Source organism: Schistocerca piceifrons, chromosome 5, assembly GCF_021461385.2.
Source record: "Schistocerca piceifrons isolate TAMUIC-IGC-003096 chromosome 5, iqSchPice1.1, whole genome shotgun sequence".
Taxonomy (NCBI): domain Eukaryota; kingdom Metazoa; phylum Arthropoda; class Insecta; order Orthoptera; family Acrididae; genus Schistocerca; species Schistocerca piceifrons.
The window spans coordinates 628387375-628399573 of NC_060142.1; the positions used below are offsets into that span (position 1 = coordinate 628387375).

Below are 12199 nucleotides of genomic sequence, written 5' to 3' on the forward strand. Positions count from 1 at the left end.
TAGATATTGCATTTACATTTAGTTATGGGTCTGAGTTCCAGTAACTGGCTGCATCAGATAACTGATGGATACCCATTACTATTATCATGCCAGAATAGTTTTTACTTTGTGGATTATACCTGGTGTAGAACCATAATAACACAGTTTTAGAGTGAGAATTAACATTTATTTTGGCACTGAACAGAGTGAATACAGAAATGGATGTCAAACATGGCGCGAGTGAACAAGGACGGGATGCAAAGCCAAAGAGAATAATCAAAGAAGTGTCACTTCACATCAGAGACGCCACGGAGGCCCCCTCTCCCCCCCCCCCCCCGTCCCCCCCGTCCCCCCCCGTCCCCTGGCAGTGCAGAGCACAGCAAGATGTAGCTACCACATGTCAAAAAAAAAAAATCTTCATGCCAGCGCGGGGGGTGGAGGCAGTGTCCAGTGTATGAAGTGTGCAGCTCGGGCATATTGTCATCATGGTCTCGCGTGGTGGGCAGCTGCACAGACGGTGGTGAGTCAACACGGGCCACAGAGATGGCGGCGGCAGGCGAGGCATCAGCGGAGGCAAGTCGGCAGGCAGCGGTGAGGAGTGGCTCTGGGAGGGACCACACAGGCTTTAAACGTTGTACTCAAACTGGACTCAGAGGGCCGTTGAGTAGAATCATGAATGTATTGACCCCATGGCATACGATGTTGTTCTGGCTGGAGTGTGGAGATTGCAGAGATGCACAAACAGGGTCATCCTGCAACATGATGAAATCGGAAGAATTCAAGTCCTTATGAGCAAACAACTGTGGCGTGGCGTGCATGCAAGGTAGAGGCAGGGGAAGGTGGATCACATGAGTAAGCACTCATTCAACGAGGGCCGGCAGGTCAGTAGCATCTGTCAGAGAAGTGTCCTCAACATATCTGGCAGACAGGACGAGCGGTTCACCCTACAGAATCTCCACCAGCGAAGCATTCAGGTCCTCCTTGTGCGCGGAGCAGCAATACCCACGGTAGAGCCTCAGACGAAAGCGCACTATGGCACATAAGTGCAGCTTTAATGTTCTGTGCCACTGCTCGACTAGTCCATTGTCCTGTGGATGGTATGCAGTCATGTAAAATTTCGCCACCCTACACAAATCACACAGGCGAGTGAAGAGGGATGACTCGAACTGGCAGCCCTGGTCCGTGGTAAGTGAGAGGGGGCTACCAAAGCTAGCCACCCACGCCAAAATGAATGCGTGAGTGATTGTCTCAGCTGTAATGTTCACCATGGGTACCACCTCAACCTAACGGGTGACACGGTCGATCACGAAAAGGATGTATTTGTATCCCTCGGAAAGGGGGAGAGGACCGACCACGTCAATATGCATGTGACACAGGCAGCTCCTGGGGACATCAAGCTGTCCTAAAGGTGGTTGCACATGTCTGCTCACTTTGCTCCGTTGACAAGGAATGCAAGCGCGTGACCACGAGTGCAATCGTGCCGCACATTTGGCCAGACAAAGCATTCGGTTATGAGGCGTGTCGTTGCCACGTTCCAAGATGAGCAAGATTATGTAAAGCGTAGAAAATCCCATGCCAAAGGAGGGAAGGCACCAAGGGGTGGGACGAACCAGTAGAAACGTCGCAGATGATAGGAACTCATGACCTGTGCAGGGCAATAGGTTTGATGATGAGCGAAGAACCATAGTCCGAGAGGAGACTTCGTGTGTCTGCATCTTCGGTCTGAAGCTGCACTAGCTCCTCTAAGGTCAATGGGGTGGAGATCATCAAAATGCAGAAGAGGTAGTCGGCAACTATGTTTTCTGCACCCCAGATGTAACAAACGTCCAAAGAATGTTGGCAAATAAAGTCCACATGCCGGAAGCAGTGCGGTGGGAGATCTTTCACCGGGTTGCACATAACGTCAACAAGAGGTTTATGATCAGAATAGATTGTGAAAGCGTGTCCTTCGACGTCACTCCTGTAATGTTTGACTGCCTCATAAACCATGAGGAGCCAACAGTCAAAGACCAACCATTTACATTGACTCCTCATAAGCTTTTTTGAGAAAAAATGTAGCAGCTGCGTTGAGTCTGCAGTGTGCTGTTGGATGACAGCATCTACCGCCAACTCGCTAGCATCCGTAGTGATAGAAATCCGCACCTCGGGGTTGGGGTGCATGAGAGTGATAGCCCGCGCGATGGCCGATTTCAAATTGTTGAAAGCATCCAGCATGGGCCTCGTCCAGTCCAGTTTACACTTTACGATTGTATTTTTGCCGGAGAGGGCGTCGGTTAGAGCTGACTGGACGGAGGCAGCCCGAGGTATATGTCACCAATAAAAGTTCACCATCCATAGGAAACAGCGTAGTTGTGCGTAATCCTCAGGGAGAGGGAGAGCGAGGATGTTTGCGATTCGTGAGTCAGTAGGGCGGAGGCCGTCAGCCGAGACAGAATGGCCATAGAAAGTAACAGATTTGGAACAGAGCTGCAATTTGTCATCGTTAATAACCGCGCCGTTGGCTGAAAGAGCCGCACAAACTGCGTCAAGGTGAAATTTGTGTTCCTCCACAGACGAGGAAAAGATAAGTATGTCATCCAAATAGGCAAAATCGAAAGGAAGTGGCAGCAAAATCGAATCAATGCAATGTTGCCACGTCTGTGCAGCAGTTTTAAACCATATGGCATGAAACAGTATTCGAAAAGGTCGAAAGGTGTAATGATTGCCGTTTTTGGAATGTCGCATGCCTCAGAATTTGGTGATATGCCTTTGAACAGTCCAATACAGAAAAGAGCTTCGAGTCATGCAGTAACTGTGTGAAATCCCGTGTATGAGGAATCGGATAGTTGTCTGTAATAGTACTAGCATTAAGGGAACTGTAGTCGCCCCACATGCAGAGTGAACCGTCTTTCTTAGGCACCAGGTGAATGGGAGAGGACCAGTTGCTGTCAGAAGGTTGGAGCACACCTGAATCCAGTAAATCCTGAACTATCTCTTTTGCTCACAACAATTTTGTAACGTTCAGACATCGAACTTTGTGACGTATGGGAGTATGGGAGGGCCATCCGTGGTTTGGATTCGGTGGCAGGTGCTGTGGCTGATTGCCAAGACCCGCAAAGAGAGGCATGTATGGTGGGGCGAAGGGGGAGGGGGGGGCACGAGCGGTGGCAGTTGACTGACCTTGGAATGTCGGGATGGCATATACAAAGTGTTGCCAGTAGGCAACGGCAGCTGTGCACGCGGTGCAGTAGCCACGGAAAGTGAGTGATCTCGCCAAGCGGGGACATGAACGTCCGAACCAGACCGGAGTGATGTAGGCGGGACCTTGGCAGGAGACGGCGATGGGGGGCAACGTGCGAAGGCCATGCGATGTGAAGGATCCTGTGATGAGGGGCAGGTGCGTCCTGTAGGTCCAACTGCATCGGCATGGAACCAACAGCAGCAAAGGTGCAGCTCGACATAGAGGGAGGCTGTGTTGACAGGAGCAGTTCTGCAGAGAGGCAGCCAAGGTAATCCCCCAGGCAGCTTAGGAAATCTGCTGCGTAACACTTGTTGATGTAGCACAGGCAGGCGCAGATCCATGTTGGAGGTTGAGGGAGCCCCCAACGCCAGGAGTGCAGTAGCGGTGGGCAATGCGTCGCCCGAGGTCTGCATGGGTGTGGGGGGGCTGCAAGCAGCACACGAAGAGGTGTGGGCCGGCGCAACTGGCAGCACAATGTATCTCACTGCAGGTCTGGAGGCAGACAATGCGCAGTCGTAATGGCCGGTGCCAGTATAACAGCAGGGGGAAGGCGGTTATGTAACAGCCAAGGGGGGGCTGATCCTGAAACCAGCGAGGAAGAAATGGCCGGTGCTGTTACGGGAGTGTGGGAGTGGGCGGAAAGCGATCTTGATGTGACAATGGAGTGATGGTCACACTAACCAGCGTGGCGACCAGTGTCACTGAGACACTGTGCAGGGGGGGGGGGGGGGGGGAGGTTTGTAAGGTGCAATGACGTCAGACAAGTAAGAATGTGTGACCCCAGGCATATGAGCTTTCGGAGTGTACAGCTCTCGAACTGCATCTGCAGATCGAACCAGCCAGAAGGCAACTGCTTAACCAAAGGGTGAAACACAAAGTCCTTCACATGAATCACTATGTTGGTGAGTGGCATGCACTGTGCAGGTGGCAGACCCTGCTGCGTGTTAGCATTTGACAGTGGCCATGTTGGGCTGGCAACAGTTAAGTGGTCACTGTCATGGCAGGGGCCAGAAAATTGTTCACTTTTAACCAACTGTACATTAGGAACACTATTAAAAACACAAACACAATTGCTAGGGTGCGACACACTTGCACAAAACGACACTCGTAGATCCATTGTTTTCAAGACAATGTGGGCCAACACACTTCATCTATTACTGATGAAAGTAAGCAAAAACTAATTCTCGAAAGCACAATGTTGAAGACGTGGTCACCACTGTGGGTTATACACACTTTTAGAGTAAGGATTAAGATTTATTTTGGCACTGAACAGAGCGAATACAGAAATGGATGTCAAACACAGCACAAGTGAATAAGAACAGAATGCAAAGCCAAAGAGAATAATCAAAGAAGTGTCATTTCGCGTCAGAGATGCCACAATTTCCTGACTTGTGAGCTCTTTCCATAGTGCACTATTCTTCTGTTCAGCATACTGATTTGTTTGAAAGCAGATATGCTATATCATAGAATCATCAAATAATTGGTCAAAATACACAAATTCATTGTCTGTCAAAGTGATGTTTGTTGTTGATTTTGGTTCAAGAACTGAAGGTAAATTTAGTCCTTCAAACTGTGTTACATCATCATCCCAATCAGTATCTGTAGATTCAGCACTTTCATCATTTTATTCACAATTCACTTCAGTTGTTTTCATCTATCAACGAATCAGGATTTAATACAACGTTGGTACCAATCTGTTCTATAAGACTGCCTGTCCACATTTGTAATAAGATGCTTGGAGCAGATAAACAAATACAAAATGAAATATCTTTGCAAATATCATCGTCATCAGCTTAAATTTCTGAGTTTTCTGGGTTATCTGGCAGTGAAAATAAAAATCCAGGATTCGCTGTCTCACAGTGTCTGTAATAAAAATTATAGGTAACTGTTGTAAACCACACACTGTGCTTTCATTAGCACAAAAATATACAGAAAAACTGTTTTTGTATGAAATAAGAGAACTACAGTATCGCAACATAGAGGCAATATAGAGCCACACAATGGTCACAGGGATACATACGTCCTGCTAATTGTAAATACACTGAAAAATGAGTTTTAGAAAACATAGTTATTGTCTGTAAATATCTAAGGAACATAAACTAGCAAAAATAGTTACTTCAGACATTTTTAGTAGCAAGAAAATTACGAAAGCCATTTTAGCAGGAAGAAACGGGCGAAAACCATCTCGAGACACAAGAACCAATAGTTACGGCATGAAAACCATGCGGCAGCCCATTTCACCAGTCACAGCCTTCAATGCTTCAATTTTTTTTCCAAGTTCAGAAGGCCTGCCAACAGATGACAGCACTATGCAGAAGTATGCAACTCACTTAGCAGTGTTTAAAATCATGTCCGAAAGTAGTGGGACATATGTGTCCCAACAACCATGAAAGGGTTAAGGCCTTGTGTGGAACATCCTTGTCCAAGGCATATTGAACAATGCTTTTGAATATTTTCCTTTTGTGTTCCACGCAATGTGTGTACAATATTGAAGTAGTAGATACAGGCTTTTCTGAACATAAGGCTTTAAAAATGACAAGGAATGAGAAAAATAAGAAATGCAGTCCCTGAAAAATATATACAAAGAAGATTTATTAATGCAAACAACATAAGGGTTTTTAATAGTATGCTAAAAAGGGTGCACTGGGGCATAGAAGAAACTGATGATGTAGACAAAAAGTCTTACAGTTTTCTTACTGATTATAAATATGGCTATGATGTAGCATTCCCGTTAAAAAGAACTTAAGTTATGAGAAGACAAACACATGGGTAACACAAGGGATAAAAAATTAACAATCACCCTTAGAAACCTAAGCAAACATGCTAAAATAAGTACAACAATAAAACCACATTGTAGGAAATATAGAAGGGTCTATAGGAAAGTTTTACAGGCAGCAAAAAGGCTAAGCAATGGTTCATACATTGACAAGGGAAGAATAAATCAAAATCGATTTGGGAGGTTATAAACAATAGCATAGGAAAACGTAAAACCAAGACCCATAATTTCAAAATTAAAAGTAAGGGTAAAGTGATAGAAAGTGCTCAATAGATAGTTAATATATTCAATGAACATTATGTGAACATAGCACCGAACCTAATTTAAAGTCTGTGCAATTCAAACAACAAAAACATAAAAGTACCAACTTGTGAAAAGATGATGTTTCTGTACCCAGTAACAGAATGTGAAATCAGAAATGCTATTAATAAACTAAAAAATAAAATGTCTTGTGGTACTGATGGAATTCCAGACAATGTAATCAAACATAGTTCTACCAGTATAGATACTCACCTAACTGACATTATTAATACTTCTTTCAGGACAGGAGTGTTCCCATCAAAACTAAAACTCTCCATAATAAAGCCACTTCACGTAAAGGATAGTACAGTTGACATCAATAATTATAGTCCACTGTAATTATTGTCAGGTTTTTCTAAAGTAATTGAAAGAGTAATGTATGAAAGTCTAGTTGACTTCCTGAATAAAAATAAAATACTGACTAATGCTCAAAATGGGTTTAGAAAGAACAGATCCACAGAAACGGCAGTCTTCCAATTCATGAAAATGGTCCTAAATTAAGCTGTTGAATATTCTTAGAGTTATCTAACGCATTTGATCTAATCAGCCATGATTTATTGCTTATGAAACTAGAATTTTATGGGGTCCAGGGACTTGCCTTCAAATGGTTAAGTCTTATCTCTCTGATAAAGAACAGAAAGAACAAATACATTATGAAGGGAAAGAGTATCTTTCAGATTTCAAAAAAACTAGCTATGGAGTGCCCCAGGGTTCCGTGTTAGGCCCTCTGTTGTTCTTGGTGTATATAAACAATTTGCCAAACCATATGACAGTTGCAGAAAAAGTGATGTTTGCTAATGACACTAGCATTTTTGTAAAAGGATATATCATGAATAATGTACAGCAGAGTGTCTCTAGGACAGTAAATGAGACAGGAAAATGGTTTAGTGATAATGCTTTGATCATAAATAAGGATAAAACGGTATTGATGAACTTCAGTAATATTAAAAGTAAAGCTAGAGGAAGAGTAAAAGCTGAGTTAGTGAACTATGTTATTGCACAATCTCCATACACAAAACGCCTAGGTAAATGGGTGGATGAGCACTTGAGATGGGAAAAAGCATCTAGAAATTTTGAATAAAATACTAAGTAAATGCTGCTGTGTGCTAAGAATGCTTTGGGACTGTTGCAACACTGAATCATTGGTGTGTGCCTATTACGCTTATATGAACAGTTTGCTTAGATATGGTGTGATCTTCTGGAAAAATACAGGTATGGCAAAACAATCTTTCAAACTTCAAAAAAGAGCTATTAGAATAATGAAAGTGGTTCCTTGTAGAGTGTCATGCAGGGAAATATTTAAAGAATTTAAAATAATGTCTCTTCCTAGCTTATACATCTACAAATGTGTCTGCTTTCTGAAAATTCACCAGAAATTTTCAACATTAAATAATCAGGTTCATAACCATGAAACAAGGAACAGAGATGATTATCACAGAGACACCCACAAAGGAGCGCTCTACCAAAAAAGTGTGAACTACCAGCCCAAAATACTTTATAGTGCACTGCCTGCTACAATAAAGAAATTTAGAGAATTTCATAAATTTTAGGTTGATCTTAAACTATTTTTACTAACACATAGTTTTTATAACATTGAAGAATATCTAAACATGGAAAAGTAATATTATTGATATATACTGATATAAAATATTTGTATTTATTATTCAAGATTTTGAAACAAATGAAATATAAGAAATTATATTTTAATTGACTACATCCATACAATGTATATTGTTAATGGATGAATAAAGAGATTGATTGATTTCATCCTCATCATTGAATATTTGATGCTGACTACTCAGTTACTCTGCAGTTCGTCATTCCTTGTAAAACCCATAGTCATAGTTGCTGTCAAGGCCATATGATCAGTGACACCTTCCTCTGTGTTAACTAATGTGGTAAATTCAGGTCTGTTTCTTGCAAAGAGGTCCAAGATGCATTACCTTCATGAGTTGGTACTCTAATTATCAGCTTGAAGTAAGTTTTGGACTATAATTCACAATAACGTCACACGAACTCCTGTCTCTGGCACCAGTTTTCATAGCATGACTCTCCCAACATTTATGATGCCTGGCAAGTTGAAGTCACTGCCAATTACGAAAGCATGATGAAGAAAATTATTAATCATATTCTGTAAGCTCTTTCCAAAGTGCTCTAGCGCTACAGCCCCCTCACCCAGGCATTTATAAAAGTATCGATTACAACATCTGACTGATCTTCGAGGCTTAACTTCACACAGATTAATTCATATTCTGGATCTGTGATAACCTCACCAGATATTATCGAACTATTGACTGCAGTAAATATGGTGCCACCATGGACAACTAGCCTATCCTTATGATAAATATTCCAACATGAACTTGGGATTGCATTGCTATTCTCGTCTGTCTTTAACCAGCTTTATGTTCCAGATACTATCGAGGCATTATAACCTTCAATAAGCGATACTAACTCTGGGGCACTGCATGCTCCTGTGGTTTACTAATACCATATTAACCATTTCTGTATCTGATCTGCAAGGAGAAGCATTATCTGAGAATACTGTGCACAATGTAACTTCAATTTTGACAGCCAGTTCGTCACTGATCCCGAGGGTGGTGTCTCTAGCAAAAAAACATGTCAACACCACTTATAATCCACTACCCTAGTAATCGCTTCCTGCATCTATTGTATGCCTGCCCTATTAAGGGGAACCCTACAATTCTACACCTGATAGTGAAGATTGAGAAATTCGCATCTGATTCCAACACGGAGTCATCTACTCCAAACCATCATCAAATACTGTTATCAAGCAAGGAACTTGATGGCATGTGAAAGTAACAATACATGTTCATACTTGTGTTGCATCTAATCATTAATGAAAGTCATGGTAGATGGTGAAATAGTTGCTGTGTACTAGTGCATCCTGGTGAGATGGTTACAAACTTAGCATGCCTCTACTACAGTAGACAAATTTCCAGTACCAGAAAAAAAGTATCTTAAACAATATCAAAGCACTAATATTAAACAGTGATTAATAACACATAAAATAAGAATAAGAGGTACAGAAACAAGGATATGAAAATGTAGATTCAAGCCATGCTGTTGATTCCCAGTCAATGTAAATAGTGGAACATGAAAATGTATGCAAGCTGATGACTCCCTTAGATTCATGGAGTTGAGCCTTCTAGAGGCCCATAAGACCTGTATTTCACAGAAGCCATTTCCCAAACCTTAGCTAAATGGAGTTAACTGGCATTTCAAGGTGCTGCCTTAAGACTATTACCTATTTGAAAAACATCGGTCAATATTAATATTCTAAAATATTTGACAGTCATCATTTACATCCACGTGGAAAATATTTTAAATGATTCCTGATAATTTATATTTTGTAATACATTTTTGAAAAATGTTTTAATGTACCTTTCGGAGCATTTAATTATGAGTCATTCCTGATTGTTATTAAAAGCAATTGTAAAATGTAATAGCTGTCAAATATAGCTTAGTCTAATTGTTATAATCTGAAGCTCTGTAATTAAATGTGTGTGATTATCCTTTCAGTTCCTGTAGAGCTGAAAGATGCTGCAGACTTTGAAATAGCTGCCTCCTTAACAGGTAAGCTTGAGGTGGAGCAGCTGCTCTAGCAGCAATACCAAGCTGCTGCAATCTTAGAACTACAGCTCCAGAGGCAGGAAGAAGACTATTTTGCTTTTTCACTTTGCAGTGGAACAGCAGTACCAGTTTTTGAAACAGGAACAGTTAAAATTGTGGATTAATTTGAACTTAACAAAAATGCATATGTATGTATAGCTAATATAAATAAAATATAATTGAATAGATAAAAACATCTACTCAATAAGCAGTGACAGAAGAAAATATAAATAAAGCTAAGGAAATGTACAAGCTTTTGAAATCAGTGGCTCCAAAAGCTTGCCCAATTCCTGAAGTTTTATATGTGTTTGTGTCCTACAGTTGTTTGGTGAATAGATTTTTTATCGCTCCAATTATATTATACTTTCAAAAACTGATTATTTTTTTAATTGTTAATATAAGGGGTGTTCTGAAAACATTAACCTAATTTCACAAGACTGTAACTTGATAATGAGTGAAAACAGAAACTTGTGGTAAATTTGAACTTACACATCAAAACTAAAAGTTTATTTTGGTACCAGTTGTAAGTTGTCAGTTCATGTGGTTGCCAGATAGTTCTAGGATCTTTATCTGGCGCGTGTCACTTCTTGCACCTCTGCCAATGTTAGTTGATGCAAAAAAGGCCAAGCCACACTGACATTTGGAGCCCATCTTGAACTGTAGGTCCCCCCCCCCCCCACCCCCTACCCTCCCCTCATAACTGGCTGGGTGAGTCAGTTTGCAGGGTGGAGAAAGGCAGCGGACCATGTCTAACAACTGTGGTTTTCAAAACAATCTTCGGATTGATGAATGCTGTACTTTTTATGAATATGTATGCTTATAAATGTCTACAACGTTTGCATGGATTTTGTGGAAATGATGACCAGTGAAAGTTCCAGTCGCATATGTATTTATAGTGTGTAAAATTTTAAATATCTAATTTGGACCCAATGTTGAGAAATACAGAAAAGTGTATGTATAACTATTCATCTACCACTGAATTATTCCATCAGCTACTTCTCAATATATGTCTGTCTAACTCAATGATGACAGTAATGAAAAAGAGAAAACTGCAGTCTTTTTGTTCCACAAAATTTTGAGTGAACTGCCGGATGTTTGCAACTTCCTGCCACAATATTTTGGGGCAGAGTCTTCTGGCCATCTTCACGTGATACTGGTGAAAACTCCCTGAGCTCTGGTATTTAAGGCCCCTCCAGCACAAGCGTGGTGGATCACTTGGCGTTGCGCATGCGCTACTTGAGTGCATTCGATTCTGCTACACCGCATGCCCTCTGTGGTGAAAACTCGCTGCATTGATATCAATTTGATTGTCTTCACATGGTTCCATCACAGAACTAAGCCAGCTATGGAGGACACAAAGTTTTTTGACAAGTGGATTCCATTCCAGATTCAACTGGTAACCGCCATCATGATTAATAAGGGACTCATTGTCAGACAGCTGTATTTCCATGGATTCATTAATAATAGAACTCCAAAAGTTAGACATTGTAGAACATCAGCGGCATACTCACCTTCTTCAGCCTTGTAAGTCTGACATCTCCCAACATTGTATTTCCACTGGTCATGCCATGGATTACAATGAGACAAAAATTGTGGCCCATACATCTAACTTTTGGAGTTTGGTTTCTTGGTATTGTGGTCTTCATTCTAGCTACATCGATCAAGTGAAAACACTGATATCAGTTTCTGTAGCGAGTTTTGGTTTCCTGTTATTGGGCGTTTCATTTTAGCCATATGGTTTAAGTGAAGATTTCAATATCAGCTTGTGCAGCAAGCTTTGGGCACTTGATAGTGTGGACTCTGTTCTCAGTTTATAGGTTACATCAAATTGTTGATGGAAGTTTTTGCTGCAAGTTTTGGATCCTTGCTGGTTATGGACTCTGTTCTAGTTATAAAGGCCAATTAACATCTTTAATGAAAACTTTTTCAGTGAGGTTTGATTTATTGTTAATGATTTTTTCAATACTATTTTTGCATATTTACTCATTAACTGGTATTCCGTAGCTCAGTGTACTTTCACAAGTTAATTCAAGGCAACATTATGAAACTTTGTGGTTTTTTTATGTCCCTTACATAATGCTGGCACTACTGACTTTTGTATTATGATTTGTTCAGGAGTTAAGGTTAGTTTAAGAATGTCATGTATTTTGTTTCTCTTCATTCAAAAAACCCCTAATCCTTGCTCCTTCCAGCCCCATTTACTGTTCCTGTGTTGTTGCCTGTCTCATCGAATCCCCCCCAAATGGCCTTAATACCAAATTATCCATCTCCGGCTGCCACCCCTTCTTCTGCAA

At 41.3% G+C, this 12199-nt stretch overlaps 1 protein-coding gene across 1 annotated transcript in view; it reads left to right on the top strand.

Moving 5' to 3' along the window:
• The window catches only part of LOC124799172 (synaptic vesicle glycoprotein 2C-like), a 64579-nt gene that overhangs the window by 26856 nt on the left and 25524 nt on the right, over nt 1–12199 (top strand). Inside the window, exon 2 of the mRNA XM_047262710.1 lies at nt 9816–9869. Coding sequence (XP_047118666.1) covers nt 9816–9869 — 54 coding nt within the window. The remainder of the gene's footprint in view (nt 1–9815; nt 9870–12199) is intronic.